General features: G+C 43.1%; 1 protein-coding gene across 13 annotated transcripts; it reads left to right on the top strand.

Annotated features, from left to right (window-relative positions):
* Positions 1 to 787: 787 nt before the first annotated feature.
* Positions 788 to 25,174, top strand: LOC131487937 (membrane-spanning 4-domains subfamily A member 6D-like). Of its 13 annotated transcripts, none has more exons than XR_009250015.1 (15): positions 788 to 987; positions 2,351 to 2,513; positions 4,068 to 4,202; positions 4,540 to 4,596; positions 7,456 to 7,665; positions 9,556 to 9,657; positions 10,453 to 10,649; positions 11,546 to 11,593; positions 16,639 to 16,744; positions 18,927 to 19,130; positions 19,300 to 19,456; positions 19,892 to 20,023; positions 20,899 to 20,955; positions 21,873 to 23,262; positions 24,513 to 25,174. XR_009250015.1 is itself a non-coding variant. In XM_058689139.1 (10 exons), the coding sequence occupies exons 5-10, from the start codon at positions 19,301 to 19,303 to the stop codon at positions 24,636 to 24,638; spliced, it is 717 nt and encodes a 238-aa protein (XP_058545122.1). In that variant the 5' UTR covers positions 10,543 to 10,649; positions 11,546 to 11,593; positions 16,639 to 16,744; positions 18,927 to 19,026; position 19,300; the 3' UTR covers positions 24,639 to 25,174. The 13 variants fall into 13 exon arrangements, 4 of the variants coding, with proteins under 4 accessions (XP_058545120.1, XP_058545122.1, XP_058545121.1 ...); XR_009250019.1 differs by having other exon boundaries at positions 19,300 to 19,489; XR_009250013.1 differs by having other exon boundaries at positions 19,300 to 20,023; positions 21,873 to 22,016; positions 23,161 to 23,262.
* Positions 25,175 to 26,217: the final 1,043 nt, after the last annotated feature.

Raw genomic sequence — 26,217 nt, 5'->3', positions numbered from 1 at the left:
GGCTCCGGTGCTGGCATCCTGAGCCAGCACCCTGATATATCAAAGTTGGCTTCCAAAGAACGTCCATCTGGATGCTTGAGGGTGCATAGGACCCCTCTGCTTCACAAAAGCATCCCAAGTCTGAGTCTGTTAAATCTGTGCAGGTCCTTCCCCAGCTACGCCCCCATCTGGTTTCACCACTTCCTAGAAGTGTCCAACCTTTCTGGGACACAGAGATCCATTGCTAGAAAGAGAGAAACCAGAAAAGAAGGACCACCCTATAGCAGGCAGCATCTAGGCAGTGGGTGCTGAGAGGCTGGTTCAGCCTGTCCAGAGCCTAAGGAACTGGAAAAAAGAAAAATTTACATAAGTAACAAAAACATTTTTTCTATATTCTATTATTACTGTTATTAGCTATATGTTATTGAATGCCTCTTGAAATCAGCACAGTCATTATCACTATTATTATGACTATAGTTAGCTATATGTTATTTAATATTATTATTTATCAGTATCACTATCACGATCAATGTTACTATTATTGAATGCCTCTCGGAAACAGTAAAGACCTTCTATAAATATTTTCTCTAAACTGATTCATAACAAATCTCCAGTGTCGGTACTGTTGCCCTGTTTAAGAGACTTGAAAACTGAGGCAGAGAAGAACACCGACTTGTCTGATAACACAGAGCTAGGAAGTGTTGGGGTGGCAATGCACACACAGAGCTCAGGGAATCTCACGTTCTCCCAATCTTTAGGTTTTCTACTGGAGACTTGGCTGAAGATGCTAGGAGTTTGGGGAAAAAAGGAAGTGCAAGCACATTTCACAAATCCACAATCTGTAAGTATCACATCCTGTGTGGCTATAAACTCTGGACTGAGGAAGGGCTGGTGATTTTCAAAAGGTGAAGACCAGTAGAAAATTCTACAGGACTGTGTGAGAACCGAGAATCTCCTGGGAGTTTGAGAGACCTCAGCTGCAACCAACAGGCTGGTCCACGGGCACAGGTAGGCAATGTCCAGAGACTGTTTTCAACTTCTGACTCCCCTGCTGTGCCTCCCTTAGAGGGGATATCGGATTGGAAGCTCCTGGAGAGAAGTTAAGAGGCACCAGATTATTCTGGAAATAGAGCAGGCAGAGGGAAGGAGTTCTGGATTAACTCTTGCTGCTGTTTTCTAACTGTGTGATCTCAGTGAGTCCCTTGCCTGAGGTCACGTGATCAGTGAGAGCACAGCTCTGGCCCCTTCAACTGTTCTTGGGCCTTGTACAAACTGGACAGTCCAGGGGCTGAGAACGGTGCTATGAGCAGAGATGCTGGCTGAGCTCGTCGCTAATACTGCAGGCAGTTTGGTCACTTGAGGCTGGCAAGTGGAAGGCTCGGGCCTGGAACCCGGCTTTCATGACTCTGGTCCTGTTACCGTCTTTCTACATGCTGCTGCCTCTCCAGAATGAGTCAACACAGGCACAGGCTGCTGTTGCCAGGTGGAAAGGATGAAGGGGTCACACGATCTAGTGAATTGTGCAAAGGCTGCATACTCAGGGGGAGCTGGGGTCCAGTCCCAGCTCTACAGCTCTCCAGTTATGTGAACATGCCTGAGTAATCATCATAACTGCAAATATCTCTTCGGCATTAACTCTCTGCCATGCATGTGTGCAAAGTGGGTTTTATTTCCCTTCACAACAAGCTTTTTGATTCTGAGTTTCCCTCACTACGGCATGGTTTTGGTAACTAAAGAACCAACTAACCTACAGGGTTGTTGTAAGGATTAAAAAGGCATTATAGGGTGGGGGCACCCGGCTGGCTCAGTCCATAGAGCATGTGACTCTTGATCTCGGGGTCATGAGTTCAAGCCCCATTTTGGGTATAGAGATTACTTTTTAAAAAAAGGCACTAGAGGATAATGTCTAATAAAATACAACTTAAAAATACTTGGGATTAATCCTAATAAGTATTATTATTGGGCTAAAAAATGAACAGTTAGGTAGCGTGAGAAGTACAGAACCCGAATAGGAAAACGCTGATGAATAGAACCCTTCCTGCATCTCATAACTGGTAGGGACGTTTGAGGGTGACATTCTTGGAATATTTGGCTATTCAGTTGTTGTGGGTAGAACCAGGGGAGAGATTTCGACGTATTGCAAGTTTTGTGTGACCATCTGCCTTTCGAGATTGGTGTGCCAAACGCCGTTGGGAAACAAATATTCATGATGCCAAGTATTTGTGGTTTTCACCGCTGCATGCTGTATAAATTTCCTTCCCTAAAAGAATAGGTCAAGTCCAGACTAACGGGCAAATACTGGCTTCCAATTTTGGGAGGCCTGAGAGCTCTATACTTTTTAAGAACTGAATGTGTTTATTTTCTCTTCCAGGGTTCGTGGCACAATCATGCTATCACGGTCCATGACCAATGAGGCCACTGCAGTTCTGACACCAAATGGCATCAGCTTCCCCCAAACAGGGGAACCTAAACCCACCAACCAGAGGCAATACAACCTCAAGAAACAACTAAAGGCAGAGGTCAAAGTTCTTGGGGTAAGGCCAATTCAGAACGTGCTAGAATGGGATGGGGAGGGGGGCGGGGTACAGGAAAGAAACCGTAGTCTTTAGACTACGTCATGGTGGCTCTTAAGTTTTGCCAGAGGGACTCTGGGTTCGTGAGTAGTCCAATGGAAGCCACTTGTAGAGCCATCCAAACCTTCCCCAGACCTAAGATGATATTAAAAATGTTTTTCCCCTCTTCTGAATACTAGCAATTGAGTCTTTGTTGATGTTTCCATAGTTTTGCAATAGCACACTCCTCTTTTTATAAAAAATCACTTTTTTTATTGTTTTTAATGTTTCATTTATTTTTAGTAGAGAGAGAGAGAGAGAGAGAGAGAGAGAGAGTGAGAGAGAGAGAGTATGGGCAGGGTAGGGGCAGAGAGAGAGAGCGAGACACAAAATCTGAAGCAGGCTCCAGACCCTGAGCTGTCAGCACTGAGCCTGATGCAGGGCTCGAACTCATGAACCACAAGATTGTGGCCTGAGCCGAAGTCAGACGCTCAACTGATTGAGTCACCCGGGAGCCCCCAAAATCACTCTCTTGAAGTGTAATCAGAGTACAAAAAGCCATATGTCTACATGTTTTACCAGAGTAATGGTGATAAATAATTCCATATTTTATGTATGTTTTTTTCTATGTGTTCACCAATTGCATGCTTAGGCAACCTGACTGATGTTTTTGAAGGGAATTTTTCCCTCACCACAAATCATGAGAAAAATAAACTTCTCTCCCCTCTTTTATCCTTCCCTTCTGAGAACAGGGATGATATGTGTCTTTTGTTAGCTTCTCTCCTCTCATGCATGATTTGCTAGAGCTCTGCAGACTGATGGGAGGAGAGCTGGGAGGGATATATGTAGGACTGGAATTATCTCTGCAGTTATATGATCTAAGGCTGCAGAACCTAGGGGGACCCATTGCCTTGCCTCAAATACATGATCCTGTGGGGTACTACGAGGTTCGTGGGACATAATGTTTGGAAAACTGCTTGGCAAATATTCACAGGGCTGGAAATATCTGCGGCGGGTGTCAAGGAGGCAACCTTGGCCACTTGGAAGCCAAGATCCACAGCTGTAGGGACGTGGACTGGAGGGGTCAAGGAGCCGACCGGAGGGTCAGGTTCTCTGTTGTGTCCAGCAGGGTATGGGAGATGAGGGGAGGGACTTCCACATCACCAGTGCCAAGGCGGTGTGAGGGCTCTCAGATCGCCCCTGTTTCCATAAGAGACAGGAGAGTTGGTAGTAACAGAATGAGAGAGCCAGGGAAAACAGTCCAACACTGAGCCGGGAGCAAGGGCCATGAGCCAGAGAGGCAGAGATGCTCGAAGGCTTGCTGAGCACCTGCCAGATGGCCCGACACTATAGTTTTCTGTGACACAGCAACATCTCCTCCAACATCTTCGCGGAGCCCCCACCCCAGACCTTTTACAGTGTCTGTATCCTTGCTGGGATCCTGATGATGTGCGAGGACCCTGGGAGAGATAAAGAGGCTTTGCCTCTCCAGATGCTGACTTTAATCCTCTGTCTCCCTTCTTCTTCTTCCAACAGGCTATTCAGATCCTGTGCGGGGTGATGGTGTTGAGTTTGGGGATCATTTTGGTATCTGTTCCGTCCTCTCCATCCTTTACCCCAGTGTTTTCCACCCTTTTGAAGGCTGCTTACCCATTCATGGGAGGCTTGTGTGTGAGTAGAGATCCTTAGGAAGACAAGCGGGGTGGAAGTGGGAAGAAGATGCCAGGAGGGCAGGCTGTGCACCTGTCAGCTCACTGTCTGCCGGGAGCAAGGGGTCAATGGTAGAACATGTTTCCCTGCGTGTATAGCCCAGGGAAGAGTTGAGTCGGGTGGAATAGCAGAAGTCACCTGATTCTACATCTATGTCTTGGTTGGCTCAAATAATCATTTCTTCTGAAGATCACCTTACTTTTCATGTCATCACCTTGATGATTTCACAAGTGGCTAACATTGCGGCTTCGTGTATACGTAGAAACTGACCTCACCGTTGTCTCTCCTTTCTGAGTAGTTTGTCATTTCTGGAACTCTGTCAGTCATCATGGAGAAAAAGTCAACTAAGCCTTTGGTGAGTATAAGAACTCTGACCCACTACTCATGGATCGAAATGAAATTTAGGGAGAACTCTCCAAGGTCAATGTCTCCACCTTGCAGGTTCAGAGCAGATATTTATCAGAGTCAGGAACTGAGTCTGGATTATCCATATTCCTGTCCAGTGCACCCTCCTCCGGTCACTGCACGCTCAGTCACAGACTTCATTCAGGGTACTGTCTTATACTCTAGATCAGTGCCCAGGAATCTATTCTAGAAAAAGTATGCCTCCTTATAATGCCCTTTTGATGGTGACTGGACTTTAAATTTAAGTCTTCAGTGACGAAGTCGGTGACAGTGTTACAAAGAGGTCTATGTGTTGTGGATTCTGTCCAAACCCTTGAGAAAAGCCAGTCAAAATTGTTATGTGGGGAATTCTCTCTCATTCTTTTATCTATCTGATCTAAAACTCAATACTTTTGGTGGATCTGAGTATAAACTCTCGAGTCCTAAAAGGTGTCATTAATTATTGGTATTGGATAAAAAAAAAAAAAAAACACACAAATTTTCCTGCGTTTAACTCTTCCAGGAAAGCCAGGATTGGGAGTGGCAGGGAGAGGAAAGATGGATTGTAGGGAGGTTTCTAATCTGTAAAATTTCACTAAATCTTCACTCAATCCTAGGTCCCTCAAGTAGTTTGATGTTAGGGGTCACATGTGAGAATGCCATAGAACAGAGAAACTCCATTTGGAAGCTCTGCTTTAAAAAAAATCTCCTGGGGCGCCTGGGTGGCTCAGTCGGTTAGGCGGCCGACTTCGGCTCAGGTCATGATCTCACAGTCTGCGAGTTTGAGCCCCGCGTCAGGCTCTGTGCTGACAGCTCAGAGACTGGAGCCTGCTTCGGATTCTGTGTCTCCCTCTCTCTCTGACCCTCCCTCATTCATGCTCTGTCTCTCTCTGTCTCAAAAATAAATAAACAAAAAAAAAAAAAATTTAAAAAAAAATCTCCTGAAGGCATCAGGAAATTAGAGTGAGTGCTCAGGACAATGCCAATCCCTCCCCCCTCTCTCTCTTTCTCTCTCTCTCTCTCTCACTCTCTCTCTCATCAGACTTTAGAGGTTAATTACTTGGAACCCTTACCTAGCCCCCAAGCTGCTAGATCAGTGCTGTCTTATAGAACTTACTGGAATAGCAGAGATGAAGCAATCACACTGCCAGTCACATGTTGCAACTGAGAACAGGAAATGTGGCCAGTGAAATAGACAAACTGAACTTCAAATTTTATTTCAGTTTACTTTAAATATAAGTAGTCCATGTGGCTAGTGACAACTGTATTGGATAATGTTTCTAGGGGCGCCCGGGGGGCTGAGTCGGTTAAGCATCCAACTCTTGACCTCGCCTCAGGTCATGATCTCATGGTTCGTGGGATCAAGCCCCGCACTGGGCTCTGTGCCGACAGTGCAGAGGCTGCTTGGGATTCTCTCTCTCATTTCCTTCTGCCCCTCCCACACATGCACATGCTTGCTCACTCTCCCTCTCTCTCAAAATAAATAAATATTTTTTTTTAAGACTAATGTTTCTAGATTATCAGGGAAGCTTATGGGACCCTTACCCCAGAGAAAAGCAACACCAGAGTGAACAGAGCAGCAAACTCAAAGCCATGGGGGTGTGGGCTTTGGGTGCACTCAGGCTCACCAGAGTCATGAATCTTGTAGTGAATTCTACTGTGTTCACACATTATACCAGCCCTTTCTGAGGTGGAGGGAGAGTGCTGTCCCAGAACAAACCTAAATTATTCTAAGAAAGCTATACTCTGGAAATCAGGTTATCGGGAGGCCCAGGAGCGTGCACCTTAGTCATTATTTTAGGGAATGGGGGTTAGGAGGAGAAAAATGCCCTGCCTATTCTCTACTGTGCCCCAAATCTCCAACTGCTGAGCCCCTAAAGGAAGAGGAACCTAGACAGGATTATGTGATATTCTAATTTGTGGCTACTGGGAGTTCCCTGGACCACACTCACCTATAAATATAGCTTTCAGGATCATCCTCGCTCGAGTCCCCTTTCCTGTGAGTTGGGGTAGAAGAGACCACATCTCTGAGCTCAGTGTGTTTGTTGCCCTCACTCACTTTGTACATGTGGAAACGAGACCCAGAGTGGAAAATGGAACTGGGGAACGGAGCACTCAGGAAAACTGAGAGGGTCGTAGGCAAAGCTACTACTATGATGTCAGCTTCCTAACATCCAGTCTGACCTTCTGCCTCACCCTGCCACTCACGTGCTACACCATCCTCGGGCCTAAGACTAGAACTCTCTCTATATACTCCTTCATACAGAGCTCTGGGTGTGACCACTCATTCATACAGAGCCCTGGGTCTGTCCACTCCAGGGCTCACCTAAGCCTGACTACACTATGTCCCCATATTCCTATCTGGGTGGGTGGGCGTTGAAGAAGGTGGGGTGCAAGGAGGAGCACCTTGCTTTGTCTGCCTCCTCTGTGTGGCTGATGCTTCCACCAGGGGTTTCTGGATGAGTTGGGGGAGAAAGAAATCACATCTGCCTTTGGTCATACCTTTTAGGGGATTCTGTAGACACGGCCTCAGGAAGCCCCGCCATCAGTCCTGGGTAAAGAATTCAGGAGAGGAATATTCTCTGTCACCTACTGAAGTCCTACGTGGGGAGAAACATTTCATTTATTCATTCACCTAGCCAAGATGTACCTTCTAGGTTCAGAGATGTTGCTAAGTGCTGGGGAGACATACAGGTTTAAGTCTACCCATGCTAGACTTCCTGAAGGACACAGATTAGAAAGTAAGGTTCTGCAATGCATTGGCAGAGAGGGATGATAGAACATTGGTTGCTCATCGGAAGTGATTCTTAACTCAGCATTTGTCTGTCAGGTTCAGAGCAGCGTGGTTGCAAACATTCTGAGCTCTCTATGCGCTCTGGTGGGTTTCATTCTCCTCTCTGTCACTTTGGATGCTGTGGATCCTGCCTTTCGGAAGTGTACCTTCAACAAAGAGCAAAGAAAACCTGAATGGACTACATTTAACTATTATATTAACCCATATATGGACAAAGAATGCATCACGGCCAAAACCACTCTGACTGTAAGTATTTTTTAGATGGGTTGTTCCAGTCATATGAGGTTTCTGAAAGCCTTGACTTGTCGTTACCCCTTCTTTTGAAAATCTGTCTAACTCTTTCCGGGTTGGGCATCTGGGGGAAGGCCAAGGCTCCGTCTTCCCAAAGAGGGGGGCACTGCCCGACTGAGATGACAGGGTAGGCTCTGGGGCAGTGAAATGGAGTAGAACAGGCAATGACAAATAAAGGTGATAAGGAAAAGCTAAAACTTACCTTGATAGAGTTTCTTAATAATCAAAGTAATTCTGTTGTTAGCGTCATAAAATAGGAGTTTGCCAAACCAAAAATCTTGGCACGTGGAAAGGTAAATTCAGAAAGGCAAAGACAGCAGGAAGATGTAAGTGATCAGGAAGCATGGAAAGTATGTGTACTAGGGTGTTAACTTGGCCTGAGCAGACATCAGGCCAAGCACTGAGAAGTAGAGGGTAGGAAGCGTGACCCTGGAGGTGAGGGCTTCTCCTTCCGGTGACCGCAGTGATGAACAGTATTGATCGAGTGAAAAAGCAGCATCATTGCTCTTTTTTATAACTTACAGAGGTGGAATTTATTAAATTGAGAAATATATATAGAAGGATGGAGAATGGCAACTGATAACAATTGCCGCTGTTAGGGAAAAGAAAGCAATGAAGTGTAGCTAATAGAAATAATGTCTTAGGTTGGAGCATTGAAGGGTATGTGTGCGGTCAGAAAACCCTGAGAAAGACACGAATAAAGGGGCTCCAGAATATCTGTTGTCCTGCAGTCACAAAAGTGGGTGATGTCAAGGACACAGCTGGAGGCTGGCCAGAGCTGGTCAAGCACGTGCTTGCACACCACTCCTTATGGAGCTGGCCCAAGGAACTTGCTTCTCTCCAGGTTCGTGATATGATCATGGGGAAAAGGTACCTGCAAATGAGGTTGGCAGTAATTGACATAAACCCACACTTGGTGGAGCCAGCTCATGGTGAGAATCATCCTGGAGAGAAGTTGAGGAGGGATTTGTATAATGAATAAAGTCTGAATTGGTGAGGGATAATTTTGCTTTATAAATAAAGGGACTATGGTGAGCTTGCTTGCTAGGACAATTTCTCGTTAACGTCCACGAGTTGCGTTTCCTCTTCCACTGTGTGTAAATAGACGAGAAGTCCGTGCAGTCACATTTGCTCTCCTGTCCTATCATCTCGCCGGGTCTGCATGAAGGCTGCCTCAGGACAGAAATGGTAGAACCTAGTCTCTTGGTGGAGCATCTTTTTTGAGTTGCTTGGCTTTGTCAGTGAGGGTGGCGGCTTTGTTTATGCTGTGTTTATTGCCTGGATTGTTCTTTCTAACCCTCACAGACATCAAGAAAGGCTAAGAAAGCCCATCCAGAGGGGGTGTTAATATTGACTTTTACAAAGGACTTACACCAATGAGGTCAAAACTTCATTGGTTCTCAGATCCCCCTGAGAAGGAAGTATCATGGTGCGCATTTGATAAATGAGGAAACAAGCTAGAGAAGTAGAGACTTCGGGCCCACTCAGCTGCTTAAGCAGTAGAGGTGAGGCTGAGGCAAGAATGGGAGCTGGCCTCTCCCAGCCCTGGGAGTTATCATACCACTAGCTGCGTCAACGACGGAATCAGATACAGCTATGTCTTCGAGCGAGACGTACGGTGCACAAAGTGGATTATGTGTAGCTAATGTAATTACAGTTCATCCTCCCTCTCAAGGGTCTAACTAAGCAAAGGGGTTAAACTAAGCCAGTTGCCAGGCTGGGCAGGAGCAGTGTGCTCTTCACTCTGTGATGGTTGAGGCCTTCATCCCCACAGTCGCCGCCCAACAAGGGATGAGGGCTTCAGTTGACTCAAGCACCGCCAATCTTGTATTTCCTCCGCTGCAGGGAACTCTGTCTGTGATGCTGATTTACACGGCGCTGGAGTTCTGCCTGGCTGCGCTCTCTGCCGTGATTTGGTGGAAAGAGGCTCACTCCGACTTCCCTGGGGTGAGTGTGCTGGCCGGCCTTCCCGAGTCCTGCCAGGTGTATTTCAGGTTCAGGGTTGTGTTGAGTGATGTCAGCTAGGGTGACCGACGGGCTGGCAGTTGTCGGTCATGAGATACACATCGGAGCTGGTTTGATGGGGATGGAAGACAGATGAGGAAAGCAGATAATGACTGGGGAGCTGACTGGCCGAGGGTCAACCAAATGGAATGGTTGAACCTGAAAAATGGACCAGTTCGGTCTCCTATCTTGTAAGTGCAGAAACCTGGAAGTTAAGTGGCCTGCCTGGCATTGTGTGTGAGTCCGTGCTGTGCTTGGGTCCCTAGAACTTGGCTTGTGTCTTCCCTAGACAGCCCCAGTCTCCTTAACAGTCTTGACTCAGTGAAAGATATTTGCACATGACTGCGTTTGGCAAATGTCCTTTGCTCTGGCTTCACCTTCCTGTGATCTTCAAATTCTTTTTTCACCTAAAAGATACTTTTAAAAACTTGTTGTTTCAAATTCCATGGGACAGCACCCTCCCACCACCATAGACTCACAGCTTCATTTAACCAAATTAAAAAGCCTTGATTTATCCAAAATTTTTATTACAGAAAGCAGGATGAATACTGAGCTGATGAGCAGCACTTATTTAAAGAGCTTAATGACATGCTACACTCATCTTGTATAACACACATGCATACACACACACACACACACACACACACACAGAGATTGGAGGAAATGACATCGAGAGATGTATATATTAAGCTGAACCTTAGTGAAGTCTGAAGAACTAACATATTTTGTTTCTTTTAGCGTGTGCTTTTCCTGCCTCAGAGTTGCAAGAATAAATCCAGCACACCCTCAAAGGCATTTCGTGACCCTGGATACGAAGAACTAGTAACTTCTTAGGGGAAATAGTCATCAGAAATTTGGCTTTATGATACTGTATGAAGACCAGCCAGAGAAACTCAAGAAAGCAAAGTTTGAGTTCCCTGAAATGTAGCGTTTAGGTAATGAGCACTGGAAATGTATATGTTTGTTTTCTTGTTGCTGAATATATGTGCTCAATAGGGGGGGTCTTGGTTTGGCATTAGGTAAAAGCACAGATGTGTAAGTTACCATCGACTAGACCGCCAAATAGTCAGACATTTACCAAAAACCTAGATAGGATTGTGTGATTCAGTGATCATGCTGAAGTAAAGGAGACAACTCTTTCCTGTCCCCCTTAATCGCCAACAGGAGTTAACTGACTTACGGTGGTGTTCCGACTCTTTCATAGTAGACAGTAGTGTTCCCTCACAGGATTTTACTCATCACTACGTGTAGACAAGCCCCCTACAATTAAACCTCAGGAGCTCTGTAAGTAATTGGCTTCAAAATAAAATCTTTATGTGATTTCTATGATGTGTATTTTATCAATACCACCAAACAATTAACTCAATTCTACCTGGAGATAGCATCTAACACTACAGGTTAAGGGCTCAGTCCTATTAGACTGTGACCCTACCACCCTCTTCCCACTTCAGATGCCAGTAGCAGGCCCAGATTGTCACCTGAGCTTCTGGCCCACGGGCTATAGGTAGAGGTTCCCAAGCCCCCTCCTTAGTTCAACTAATTTGCTAGAGTGGCTCACAGAACTCAGAGAAATGTTTCACTTACTATTACCAGTTTATTATAAAAGGATATAACTCTAGAAAATCCATAGGGAAGAGATACAGAGGGCAAGGAATGGGAAAGGCTGTGGAGGACCACTCTCCCCGAATCTCTTTGTTTTTACCAAGAAGCTATCCCAATCCTGTTCTGGCGTTTTACGGAGGCTTTGTTACATACCCATGATTGATTAAATCACTGCCCATTGGTGATAAAACTCAATTTTTACCCCTTCTCTCCCCTCTCTTCTTTCCAGAGGCCAGGGGGGTGGACTGAAAGTTCCAATCCTCTCATCAATCATAAGGTGGGTTTCTCTGCTTGGGGAGGGTCCCCAACCTATCCTTAGGTTCCCTGAGGGCTTTTCCCAAAGCTAGACTTCTCTTAGCTTTGACTCCTTTCTCAGAAAAGGCAGCCAGCCCTTTAGGCCACACTCAAAGTCACTTCTTACCATTGGTTCAACATAACCAGCGTGTTAACCACCTGTGTCTTTTAAGCGGCCACGCCCCTCCAGCCTGAGTGAAATGAGATTGGCGTCTACCTTGAGATCTGAAGATGTATTGAAAACACGTGTGTTTCACATAGAACATGCTCCGTTGAGTTTTATTTTCAATTTTCTTCCACTGCCGCCACCCCCCCCCCAACTTTTTCCCTTACGCCAACTTGATTCTGTAAACAATTTGAATCTCTGTCTGCCTCTGGATTTTGAAACTGATTAATCTCCTAAGATCTTTCATTCCTCCAAGAGTGTCTGTACAGGGCTCTAAACAGAGAATCTCAGACTGCAGCAATTTATTTTCTCTTCCCTTTGCTGCCAAGGAAGATTTTAGAATTAAAGGCATTTTTCAGAGCTTCTGCACAGGTGACTCTACTGACATCCAGTGGTGATAAAGAGAAATGCTTTCCCTCCCCCACCCCCACCCCCCACCCCCGCCCCCGAGCCCCCCAAATAAATAGAAAAGGCAAGCCAGGGTAATAATTCAGCAGTGTCCATGGGGAATTTCCCTGTGGGCAGCTAATATGACAGTATAAAATCACACCTGCAAACTTTGTCTGCATATGTCATCAGTGAGAGGTGACAATGCATCTTTCGGAAATAATTTACTATTTGTATCTTCAAAAAGACACGAACCATTACTATAAGAAGCTAGAATACCTATATTCTTTTTTTTTTTCAATATATGAAGTTTACTGTCAAATTGGTTTCCATACAACACCCAGTGCTCATCCCAAAAGGTGCCCTCCTCAATACCCATCATCCACCCTCCCCTCCCTCCCACCCCCCATCAACCCTCAGTTTGTTCTCAGTTTTTAAGAGTCTCTTATGCTTTGGCTCTGTCCCACTCTAACCTCTCTTTTATTTTTTTTCCCTTCCCCTCCTCCATGGGTTTCTGTTAAGTTTCTCAGGATCCACATAAGAGTGAAAACATATTAGAATACCTATATTCTTATGAAATAAAATAGGCTTTAATATGAGACATTATTAGAGAGAAAGAGGGATATTTTATCATGATAAAAGGGTCAACAGAGCAGGAAGAAACAAGGGTAAATGAAGGTGTAATTAACAGCAGAGACCCCCAAATATAGGAAGCCAAAACTGACAGAATTGAAAGAATTCAGCAACTGCAAGTGGGTTTCAATATTTTATTCTCAATCATTGATAAGAAAGCTAGACAGAAAATCAAGAAGGAAATAAAAGACTTGAACACTATTAACCAACTTAACTTGATGCACATATATATATAAGATAAATCTTAATATAGGGGCACCTGGGTGGCTCAGTCGGTTAAGCGTCTGACTTCAGCTCAGGTCGTGATCTCACAGTTCGTGGGTTCGAGCCCCGCATCAGGCTCTGTGCTGACAGCTCAGAGCCTGGAGCCTGCTTCCGATTCTGTGTCTCCCTCTCTCTCTGCCCCTCCCCTGCTCATGCTCTGTCTCTCTCCCAAAAATAAATAAATATTTTTAAAAATCTTAACATAATATATATTATTTGTAGGAATGCATTTGTTATACAACAATAGAAAACAAATATAGATCATATGCTGGAACTTAAGACAATAAATTTTATAAGATTGAAATAATATAAAGTTCTCTGAACAAAACAGAATTAAACAAGAAATCAATAGCAGAGAGACTTTGTGGAATCCCCATATAGCTGTAAATTTAAATCACTCATTTCTCAATTGACTATGGGTCAAAGAAATTAAAAAAAAAAAGAAATTGGAAAATATTTTAAATTCAATAAAAAAGAAAACATCAAATGTATGGGAGACAGCTAATCCTGGACCTAGAGGAAAATTTATAGCTTTCAGTGCTTATATCAGAAGCAAAAATGTCCCAAATCCATAACCTTAAGCCCCCTCCCATGAAACAGGAAAAAGAGAGAGAAAACTAAATCCAAAGGAAGGAGAAATAAGGAAATAATTAAGGCTAGAGCACAGAAAAATAATGAAGAAAGACTAAGGAAAGCAAAGTTAGTCCTTTGAAAATGCCAGGAAAATTAACAAACTTCAGCTACACAGACCAAACAGAAAGGTGAGAGAAGACACACATTATCAAAATCAGTTATGGAAGAGGAGACCCATCACCAACTCTACAAAAATTAAAAGCATTGTAAAGCCCTTATATATAATTCCGAACAATTTTATGCCAGCAACTTACACAAATAAATGAAACTGTAAGATAGACATAAATTACCAAAACTGATCCAAAAAGAATTAGAAATATATGAATGTATCTATAACAAGTGAAGAAATTGAAATAATATTCAAACACTTTGCCACCAAGAAAAGCTCAGACCCAAATAGCTTCACTGGAATATATCAGATACTTAAAGAAAAATAATAACAATCCATTATAAACTTCACAAAAGAAAGGAGGCGGGGTGGGGGGAGGGGGGCGCCTGGGTGGCTCAGTCGGTTGAGCGTCCGACTTCGGCTCAGGTCATGATCTCACAGTGCGTGAGTTCGAGCCCCGCATCGGGCTCTGTGCTAACAGCTTAGAGCCCGGAGCCTGCCTCAGATTCTGTCTCCCTCTCCCTCTGCCCTTCCCCTGCTCACGCTCTGTCTCTCTCTGTCTCTCATTAATAAATAAACGTTTAAAAAAAATTAAAAAAAAAAAAAAAAGAATGAAAGGAGGGGACGGTCTCAGCTCATTCCATGAGCCAAAGCCAGACAAAGACATTAGAAGAAAGGAAAGCTACAGAATAATGTGCCTCAAGACTGCCATTTTTTTTCCATTCTCCTGAGGTCACAAGGGCAAAGTCAAATAAGATGCCCATTCTGGTGATACCTCTTTTATCACAGTGTCAGTCAGAACCCAGGCAAGAGGCATCTCACCTGGGGGGCTTGTTTCATAGTCTTTGTACAGCCATTCTGAAGCCGCCAGCTTTTGAGGTATTTCCATGGCTTCAGTAGGCGTTGACCATCACAAGGCAAAGGAAGGACAGTAGAGCATTTGCCCTCTTTTGAGTGTAAATGATGCACTTCTCCGTTAGTCCATTATACACTAAATTCTTAGGAGCCGTTTTTATAGATGTAGACAATTGATCCGTGTGATTTGTCCCGGTTCCTTTGGCTGGCGCTCCTCCTACTGGCCAAAGAGGGAAAAGCTCACTCTTGGTCTTGTTAAGCAGGAACACTAAAAAGGAATGTTCAGCTGACTTGCCATTCTTTTGCAGTTCCTTAGTCATCCATTTTGCTAGATCCTCAGGTCAGGTTTCTATCATTTCCATATTATACCGGGAAGTCCTATTATCAGCAACTGATTTTAAAGCCTGTGCCACCTCAAACCGAAGGGGTTCAGTAACCACCTGGGCATTCCCTTTATCAAAACCACCCTTTTTACTTATAAATAAATCCTTAGCAATATTTTTAGTTAAAGACGAATCTGGGTCTTCAATGCAATGTCACTTCTGATGCCCAATGTTCCAGTGGTAGCGGTTAGGGTTTAATTTCTTTTTATTTTTTAAAAAAATTTTTTACATTTATTTATTTTTGAGAAACAGAGTGAGACAAAGCGTGAGCAGGGGAAGGGCAGAGAGAGAAGGAGACACAGAATCTGAAGCAGGCTCCAGGCTCTGAGCAAGAGGTCAGCACAGAGCCTGATGCGGGGCTCAAAACCAGGAACTGCGAGATCATGACCTGAGCGGAAGTCGGATGCTCAACTGACTGAGCCACCCAGGCGCCCCGGGTTTTAATTTCTAAAGAAGACTCATAGGATCCAAATGGACTATGCGTCCCACTTTAAGATCTATTTTGCAGGACTAGGACACGATATAGCAACAGCGTTAAAGTAAAAATGTGCGTTCCAGCTAATGACTGCCTCATTGCAAGGGGTCCATAATGACGGGCTTGTGTTCCAATTGCCCTCCCTTTCCCCCTGTGATGCACGTTTGCTTTTGATAAGGAATCCCAACAGAAAACCTCAGGACCAGGACCAAATTGTATTGGTTTGGGGGCTTCTTATACTTGGCTTGTCACATGGGCATGTTATTGCAACCAGCCCCAATAACATACCATTCTGTGGTCTCGCTGAAGCCACATACACATCACTAGTCACACTGTTATCAATAAATAATGCTGACAAGCTGGCACAAGCCACCCAGAAACTCCTCAGACCCCTGGTTACAGAGCAACACAATGAATCCATGTGTCCATGCCTTGACTAAGGGTCAGTGCCCCACAGGTACTCCCGAAACACCTCTCAGGTCCGTTTCAGGCTTGCTGAAATTAACCCCAACAACACAGGCATGGGTTTGGCCAGACTTGGTTTGACTAATTACTCCTTGTGTGATCTTGGATCAATTCTCAGCTTCCTTTTTTTTTTTTTTTTAATTCTAATATATAGATAATAAGCAGATCCTTGTGTCTGTCATGTAAGGACTGAAAAAGAAATTCTGAGCACTATTCACTATACCTCTGATAAACGTTGGATCTATACCTGTCACACTCAGATGTTTGAGATAAGGAAAAGGAAACATTTTAGCCTTTCAAAGGCATACTCTCAGCAAGAAGAAAAAGCATTTGGCAGAGAAGAGGCCAGCGTTTGCAGGCATCTTTTTTGGTAGGGGCGCCTTAAGAACGGAACTAGAATTAAACAGAACTATTAATATAAACGCGAATCAGGGAGTTTGGGTCTAAATAAAAGAATCAAGTGGAAACCGATACAGTGGAATATGCACCATCAGAAGAGTTCAGAAAGCTGTTATCTCTGTTTCTGAGCGTGGTAGATTGTTGATTATCTTCTGATAATATTAAGGCTAGCTTATCTTTACCGCCCTTATATCTAACCTAAAGTTGGAAATAAAGAAGCCTAGAGTAACAATTCTACCATAACAATCCTTCTCCACAGAGGGCCAAGGGCAGGGGGCAACTCCATGAAAGATATGAAACACAAGGTTGCAAACCAGAACAGCTTGCTACTTAAAACCCACTGGCAGCCTGGGATAGACATCAAGGTAGGTGCAGGTCATTTTTGGTTGTATATATTCTGGCTGAATTTGGCAATGATTCCGGGCTTGAGTCTGGGCTGGGGATAGGCAAAATCCCTGGATTGGGAGCAGATCCAAGCTGGAAGAGTGAGGATCCAGGGAGGGGAGGAGACAGCAGAAAAGTCTTTCTCTGCCAGCTTGGCAGGGGCTCTGTGGCAGTATTTTCTCTTACTGTCATTTGTTTTACTAAGGATATATGCACAGATAATATGATTACAAATACGTTATCTATTGCCCAGGGTCAGCCTTTTGCTTCATTTGCTTCAATGTTATAAAATTTAAAAAAAAATTAATAAAACTTTCTAGGCAGAGTTGGAGCCTCAGCCCTGAGCCGCCAGCTCATTTTCCTTCCTTCTGAACTCAGAGACAATCATTATTTTTCCCTTCCCATCCATGTAAGACTTTTACCACATGTAGGTATATGCATGTTCATACACATGAGAGGACAAGGTTTTATTTACTTTTTATAACGTTTATTTATTTTTGAGACAGAGAGAGACAGAGCATGAACGGGGGAGGGTCAGAGAGAGGGAGACACAGAATCCGAAACAGGCTCCAGGCTCTGAGTTGTCAGCACAGAGCCCAACGCGGGGCTCGAACTCACGGACCGCAAGATCGTGACCTGAGCTGAAGTCGGACGCTTAACCGACTGAGCCACCCAGGCGCCCCTTACAATTAGAGTTTTGAAAAATAAGATTATCTTCTTCATCAGAGGCTGAATATGACTTTTTTTTTTTTTAACTCTTGAGATACACAGAAAGGTTTACACGGAGGCAAGTGTGTGATGGAAGTAATTCAGGAAGCTTTTAGAGCAACATGCACCACCCTTAATTTCTGTCCGTCCTTTGCATTGGAATTCATAATTTACCCATTAAAGTGTTACTTGTTTCTGTTTTACAAGGTCAGCAATAGATTCCAATCTTCCTTTCATTGTTTACCATTAATTCATTTAAAAAGTAAAGGATGTTCTCCCGTTAGATGCCGAGCGATTGTTCTAGATGCTGAAGAAACAGAGATCAAGAAAACCTGGTATACTAGGATGTCAGCCAGAAAATGAAACATTTTGCTACTACTTTTTATATTTCACTTGAAATATTCTGCAGGTGATTTCATCGTTAGAAGAGAGGTGTTTCACTGAGGGTGTCATAACCCGATAATCCAGGTATTTCTAATGACAATGTAAACAGATAAAACCTTTTGGCATGGAATTTAGGATGTGTAAGACTTGCTCTTATCCTTATGCTTTGATTCAATAATCCCACAAAAGGGAATTTATGAATATGAATGTTAAAGGGATACTTATTTACACTAACAAAAATAGGTCACTTAAAACATATATGGCATCTAGGGGCACCTGGGTGGCTCAGTCCGTTAAGCATCTGACTTTGGCCCAGATCATGATCCCACGGTTTGTGGGTTCGAGCCCTGCATCGGGCTCATGTGGACAGCTCAGAGCCTGGAGTCTGCTTTGGGTTCTGTGTCTCCCTGTCTCTCTGCCCCTTCCTGGTTTGTGTTCTCTCTCTCTCAAAAATAAATAAAATTTAAAAATATACATATATGGCATCTTGAAAATGCTTAATAGATCATACCATTATTCTTTTTTAAAATATTGTGCAAACAGAAAAGTGATAATTAACAGACACTTGGATAGATTTTTAATATATAATGTGAAGTGTAAAACATTTAGAGACAAGGGTGCACGTAAACCATAATTAAACTCTCAAAAACCATTTATGTGTATCAGCAAAGACTTGGAATGAAGGCAAATATTGCTAGTTGTGTGTGGTTAATGTACCTTTATGTGAACTTTTCTCTGTTTTTTCAAAATCTTATAATGCAGTCATTATGTTAAATACAGAAAAATAGTATGGCTTTGTGAAGAAAAAAAGTAATGTAGGCTTAGAGGAAAAGACCAATCGAGTGAGATCCATTCTGTTCTATTCTAAAAATTCATCATATGGAAATTTTAGGCAATGATACAAAGAATTCATAGGAAAGCTTAAATTGCTCTTTTCTGAGGAGAAAAGAAACGAACTGGAAACGTGCATCACGTTGCAGATTATTAAATAACTTCGATGAATTGTCTCAGTAACATGACGTGAGAAAATCCTTATGAGGTCACAGAAACGTTGCTATTCCTAAATCACAGCTGAAGAAATAGAAACTCGGAGAATGTACCTGAATTGTCCAAAGCCACCGAGCAAATAACAGGAAGTCGCGATTCACGCAAGGGTGTGCCTGACCTTAAGGTATGCATTCTTCCAGTCCAATCCACAGCTCTTTTTTGCAGATATGTCAGAAACAACGGAGGCGTCCGCTCTACAGTGGTGAACATCTTGGGCTTCTAGAAAGTGTAAGGAAGCTGTCCAAGCCCCCGTGGTACTATTTTCCCATCCCTGCCTTCCACTGCTGTGCTCCAGAATTCCATATTCCATTGATTCCATCCTGGAGGGCTGCAGAACCGCCCCCCCCCCGCCCCCCCCCCCCCCCGCATCCAGGCGTCAAGTACAGGTCTCTTACAGAATGAGTGATGCCGTTGCTACCGAGGGGACTGCTGGGGGCATTTCAACAAATGAAATTCAAAGTGCGCAGGTGGGACGAGCAGACGCACCCGATTTAGCTCAACGTGTACACAGCAAGCTGCGTGATTTCCTTAAAAAGAATCTGCAATCCCTGGGTGTAAGTTACCTTTAGCCCTGTAGACGTTAGGGGGTGAGTATGGAAAATTAAATGGTCTACAACTTTATTGGGGCTGAATTATTTTATGCCAGCTCATAAGACTGGGTAAAAAGTGGGTAGGAAAATATATCTGGGAGTACACTTAGATCAGATGTTTTGCTTTGAAGGTGTTTCAGGCTCCCAGAGTTCAAATGGGATGTTTGTGCCCAAATATAATATCCCCATGACGTAATATCCATCCACAGGGCCTGGGAAACCAACACCATTTTTTTTTTTTTTTTTGGATTTCACTCTTCCGAGGATTATTTTTAAGACCCAGTGAAGGTGGAAAAGATAAAAATGCGATTCATATGTGGCCTTGAGATCGAGGGAGAAAAGTCTGTAATGTAGAGAGTTTTTCCACTTCCCCCCTGTATTCTATTTTTGTTCCTCCAGGTAGCTCAGATAATGATTGGCCTGAAATGTTTCTTATTTGGGATCATTGAGATTTTTCTTTACTGGCACTCTGACTTCAGGAATCTTTTATTCTGCTTTTATATTGGTTACCCGTTCTGGGCTGCAGCATCTGTGAGTATATCTGTTTGAACTACTTTGGGAATCAAAGAAGTTATTTAGAACTTGTAAATAAAGGAAAAATATATGTAATTAGTTTATCCTCTCTTTTTGTAGACAATAGCTGAGACTCCTTTTTAGACTCTGTTAGAGGCACTGTGCCAAGTAGATAGGGGATTTGTTAGGAGAGAAAATGATGAAGCAGCCTCAGGACCAATTGTAAGTGTTTGGAGAAAAAAAAAAATGCTCCTGAGTCCCATGCTCCCTCCTTTGAAGGGAGAGATCATTCCTACTTGAGAGGACCCAGGTGTACTTTAGATAGCAAATGAGGGGCACCTGGGTGGCTCAGTCGGTTAAGCATCCGACTCTGGCTCAGGTCGTGATCTCACGGTTTGTGAGTTCGAGCCCCGCGCCGGGCTCTGTGCTGACTGCTCAGAGCCTGGAGCCTGCTTCGGATTCTGTGTCTCCTCCTCTCTCTGCCCCTCCCCTGCTCATGCTCTGTCTCTCTCTGTCTCTTAATAATAAATAAACGTTTAAAAAAAATTAAAGAAAGCAAATGAACTTTCAGGTTGGAATAAATTGGGATAGGTCAGGATGGGGGTAGGATGGGGGTGTGTAGGCAGAATCATCCATCCTATCCAACTCTATCACGGTCAATGGCATCTACCTTGAGTTCTTGCCTCACTTTCTCTCCATGTCAATATTCTTCCATGCACATGCCCCAAATGGACACACATTCAACTTGGTTCGATTCAATGCGTTGTTCCTTAGGAATATTCTTTTGGACTGGGAGAGATGTGGGGTTCAGGTTAAGTCATCCAAGGTGGAGGTGGGTGATGTGGATAGGAAAGCGTTCTCCCCCGTTAATGTCTTTCCTGTCTTATGAACAGTTCATCATGTCTGGATCTTTGACCATCTCATGTACAAGAAAACAAACAAAATTTCTGGTGAGTATCAGTTTCCCTTTTGCTCATTTAATGAGTTAACAAGAACAGTTGACTCTGACTCTCTACAGGAGGCCAAACCAAAACAAGATTTGGATATTCCAGTCTATTTCGTTGACTTGCAACTTTTTCTTCAATGATCTATTTCATTGGCTTGCAACTTTTTCTTCAATCATCTGTTAATTCTTTAGAAAACGAGACATACACTTAGCTTTTTTAAGAGAAGAAATTATCCAGGGGTGCCTGGGTGGCTTAGTTGGCTAAGCGTCTGACTCTTGACATCAGCTCAGGTCATGATCTCATGGGTTATGCATTCAAACCCTGTGTCAGGCTCTGTGTTGACAGTGTAGAGCCTGCTTGGGATTCTCTCTCTCTCTCTCTCTCTCTCTCTCTCTCTCTTCCTCCCTCCCTCCCCCACTTGCTTTCTATCTCTCTCTCAAAATAAATAAAAATTAAAATTAAAAAAGGAGGAGAAAGTATCCAACTGTCTGAATTTTAGCCTAGTAAGAAGCAAAAGAAGGGGGTCTTCACAGATGGATCCTTGTTTCAATGGTTGAAGAGACGCATTTTGGAAGGCTAAGATGGAGAGGGGAGCACGTTTGTGTTTATATCAGGGAGCTTCTAGTTCAGGGTGGACATATTGAAAATCACTCCTACCAGTGATACCAGAACAAACAGAACCCCCATGATGTTGGCTCCATGGGCTTTCATTTCTGGAGGATCACTTCTTCCCTTCTCTCCCATGATGTAGAGTGGCTTGCCAGAAAACGGCTTCAGTAAAACAGGAAATTGAATTCCTCATGAAGGATCCCTTACCTTAGCCCGTAGAGCCAGGGCATGCCTCCAGGGTACTGCAGAAGATGTGTCTGGAAATACAAAGGGCCCTGAGTATTTCCATTAAAGGCTTTATTCTCTTCCAGATCGAAGTCAGTATTGGAGCTAACATTATCAGCACACTACTTTCAAGCACTGGGATAATTCTTCTCTCCGTGAATTTAGTTGACATAGTCTTACTTGAATGCTGGGAGTTACCGGCATGTTCGTTGGTTAAATCTTTTATAACTGTAAGTACTAATTTGTTGGATGGTGTCTTCACACGTGATGTTTGTTTTCAGTTACCTCAGCCCTCAGCGACTAAAAGCCTATGATGAAGTTTCTAAAGGTTGAAAAGTGATAGGAAAACAAATAAATATAAACATGACATTTGTTTTAAAAAAAAGTGAAACAACCTGATTTCAGAATTGCAGAATTATGTGTGTGCATTTCTGTGTGTCATTTTAAGAACACATATTCTTATTATTCCAGATTTTCTCTGATGAACATGGGCTGTTCTAAAAAAAAAATGATAAAAAGACTGCTCACAGATCAGTGTGCCCAGAGAGGAGGGACCTGATCTGGAACATTGAGGACTGGCCTATGGATTTCTGGTAGTGAAAATGATACAAAATTTGGGAGCTGGTCTGAGTCATCTTAATGTTAATTTAAAAGATCAATGGAGGGGCGCCTGGGTGGCTCAGTCAGTTGAGCATCTGACTCTTGATTTCAGCTCAGGTCATGATCCCAGGCTCATGAGATTGAGCCCTGCATCAGGCTCTGCACTGAGTGTGGAGCCTGCTTGGGATTCTCTCTCTCTCTTCCTCTGCCTCTCTCCCCATGCTCTCTCTCTATCTCTCTAAAATAAAAAAACTAAAAAATAAATAAAAAAATAAAAGACCAATGGAATGTTAGTAAATCCATCCTTTCTGTGAGTAAAGTTGAGTCACATGATGTGTGTATGTGTATGAATGTGTGTGTATGTGTGTGTGAGAGAGAGAGAGAGAGAGAGAGAGAGAGAGGGAGAGAGAGAGAGAAAAGTCCTGGTGTATTCAGTGTTTGACCAATGCGTGTGAAAAAATGGCTGAAATAGGAGTAACTAACTCTAGAATGTTAAGGGAGTTCTTTTGCAGAGCTCTGCCATTTAGAATTCCTATAACTCATATTTGTTTCTGTAGGAGTTTATTTATGGTTGCTCGCTGAGGCAAGGTTTGTGCCAGATCCAATATTGTGTCTCAATGGAATGGGCATATCTTGGATAGGAAGTGCATTGTCCTCAAAATATCCACTAACCCTGGCCCCTTGCCCCCCCCCCCCCCCCAGACAACCAGGATGAGCACATTGCAGACTAAAGCTGGTTGGGGAAATCTTAATTCTTGCCCTTCTCTTCTGTAGAATATTGTGATCCTTCAAATGATACTGACTTGTGTGCAGATTTTTATTTCGTTCTCACTCTGTGGGCTCACTTATACCGTGGATGGCAATGAGATCAGCTGGGTGAGTAGCCTTTTTTATTGAGAAGGTGAGGAAACATTTAAAGCATCACAAAGAATCAGATGTGTTAATAGTTAACTTCAATCTCTGGTTGTATAGAGAATTGGTGAAAACAACAACAACAGCAAACACCCCCCCCAAAACCCTCTTAATGGCAAGATGGGAGATGGGAGGTTAGAGAACAACAGTTACATGTTACATTCACCAGCCACTCCATTTTCAAAATATTCCATTGTATAGATGCTTCATTCATAGTCAGTTTCCCTCATTCACTCACACATGTATTTCTTACTCATCCATCTAAAATATACTGAACATGTATTACATTTACTGTGTTGGGAGATGGGGAAACAGTGGCTTTTCCCATATCTTTAACAAGTGGATGTCATAATAGATCGAATAAATACTTAAGGAAAAAAGTAGCAGCCAAGTAAGAGATACAATAGCTCTAGGAACACGTAAGTGTGATTTCGATATTAATTCCATACCTCATAATTTTTCATGGAATCCCATCAGTCATACACACCCCAACACGTCAATGTGCTCACACGCACAGACGTATTCATACGTGTATATGTAGTCTCCCACATCACCACATGTGCGTTCCTCCATATTTATTCTGCAAAGCCCTCGTAAATGGTTGGCCTTTGCTACATGCAAAATGTCATACTGATATTTCTGTTTCCATGTCCCTAGGACAAAAGTCACGGGGACATATCTCATTGTGTTCACGGATAGCATTTTATCATTTTTTATGGAATGACTGTCTCTCTTGCTACTACTCAAATCCCTGTAGATGCTGGCACGGACGGTTGGCTACATAAATACCTGACAAGATCACCGAAAAAAATGTATTTTACGGTGGTTCCAGACATGGCTAGAATTGCCCTATCTCTACCTAGGCTGTTGTGAAAACATTGGCCGGCCAGGGTGTTTCAGCTTTGGCATTGTAGACATTTTGGAATGAATAATTACGTGTTGAGGGGTGGTGGGGTGGTGGGAGGAGGGGACATGATCTGTTTAGCAGCATCCCTGGCCTCTACCTGCTCGATGTCAAAAATTTCTCCCACCCCCAATTTTGGCAACCAAAATGTCTTCAGACATTGCTAAATATCCCCTGGAGGGTAAAGGTACCACCAGTTGAGGATCAGTGGGCTATACAGAGCACTGCAGCAAAAAACTTACAAGATCAAATAAAAATCACTGAAAATCTGGTTGAAGTAATTGTAGATGTTGTGATGTCCTATTTCTAGGCTTCTGCACTAAGTTGCTTGATCAGATCACATTCTGAAGATCCTTATCAAGACTTACTGACTCAACCTGAAACTTACGAAGATTTAGTGCTTCAAGACATAGACCAGGTTCACTCTCATCCATGAGACACCATCGAAACATTTTTTACCACACCAGGGCGTCTTGGATCCATGATGGCAACCAAAGACAGATCTGATAGGAATCTTCTACAAATCCCCTGTTCCCCATGTCTTTTATTACGCACTTTCACATACACAGACACAATTAGCATGGATATGTGCTTACTTTGACAGGTGACCAGCAAATACTAATATTAGCATTCCGTGGCCTAATAGACTTCTTTTCATTGGGACGGTATTACCATTTTTGAGCCAATTTCAGTTCTTAGGCCTCAGAGAGGAATTTGTTGTTACCCACTTACTCCTTCCTAGAAACTGTACTTCCCTCTGGGTTGACAGTTTATTCAAGTGAAAAATCTTTGTGCAAATAGTTTGGGTGAGTAGTGGCATACCATCTGACACTGGGTCCAATCTAAGTTTCTTTGACTGTTGAATGTACTAGGTCTCCCTTTCTTGTGTCAAGGTGAACTTGACAAAATGTAATGCGATACAAAATGCACACTCTAATGTATGACACATAGTAAAAATCTAATGCAACCTCATTATTACCTGAATGCTGATTTAATCAACCTACCGCTCAATCATTTTTTTTTTTTTAATGATGTTGCTTTCTTCTTGGTGACTGGGTATCATGGTGTTTTTTTTTGTTTGTTTTTGTTTTTGTTTTATATGGCACTATCCAGGGTTTGGTTTATCAAAGGCAAATTTTTTGAATTAGGATTTGTGTGTCTATTTTTTAAGAAGCGAAGAAAAACATCAGTAGGGAGGAAGAGAAGATAGAAGATGGTCAAATGAAGATAGCAGGGGTAGCCTGCTCAGGCTGCCATAAAAGAATACCACAGAATCAACAACGGAAATTTATTTACTCATAGCTCAGGAGGCTGGAAGTCCAAGATCAAGGTACCAGCTGGGTTGCTTTCCCTGAAGCCTCTTTTCCTTGTTTGCAGATGGCTGCCTTCTTGCTGTGTCCTCACATGGTCTTTCCTGTGTGTGTGTCTGTGTCCTAACCCTCCTGTGATAAGGACACCGGTGACAATTGGATTGCATAAAATATGGCTTCATTTTATCTTAGTTAGCTCTTTAAAAGACACTATCTTCAAATACAATCCCCTTCTGAGGTTTTGAGCATCAGAACTTCAACATATACACTTTAGGAGGACACAATTCAGCCCATAACAAGAAAATGCAACCAGTAAAATATACCTTAGCGAGCCAGTTCTAACTGTATACGAAGTGGATCTTAGTTTAGAAGGAAAAATCTAGGAACTATATTTATATATCAACTCCTAGCTGTCGCTGTTTAAAAGCTCTTCTCAGGAATTATTAATTCCCTGGCAATATCTTCCTGCCATGTACATATGTAGGACCTACCTCTCTGGGGTTGGAGAAAGTCCTCAGGCAGAGAATCAAGAGTGTGCTCTAGAAACAAGGCCTGTGGGACATGGGTTGGTCAGTGACCAGTGTTGGCCAAATCATGTCATGGTCAACTACACTCATTTCCTACACTAGAGCCTTTTTTCACATGAAAACTTCTCAAAAAAAAAAAAATATTGCAATAGAGGAAAAAACAATGGTACCCACATCT

Source organism: Neofelis nebulosa, chromosome 10, assembly GCF_028018385.1.
Source record: "Neofelis nebulosa isolate mNeoNeb1 chromosome 10, mNeoNeb1.pri, whole genome shotgun sequence".
In the NCBI taxonomy this organism is placed as follows: domain Eukaryota; kingdom Metazoa; phylum Chordata; class Mammalia; order Carnivora; family Felidae; genus Neofelis; species Neofelis nebulosa.
Note: the sequence above shows the minus strand (reverse complement) of the source record. Positions and strands in the feature narration are given on the sequence as shown.

Coding starts and splice junctions, on each gene's coding strand:
- LOC131487937 (XM_058689137.1), top strand. CDS start 2,367: ATGCTATCACGGTCCATGACCAATGAGGCCACTGCAGTTCTGACACCA. Junction 2,514..4,067: donor CAGAGGTCAAAGTTCTTGGG/GTAAGGCCAATT, acceptor TTCTTCCAACAG/GCTATTCAGATCCTGTGCGG. Junction 4,203..4,539: donor CATTCATGGGAGGCTTGTGT/GTGAGTAGAGAT, acceptor CTTTCTGAGTAG/TTTGTCATTTCTGGAACTCT.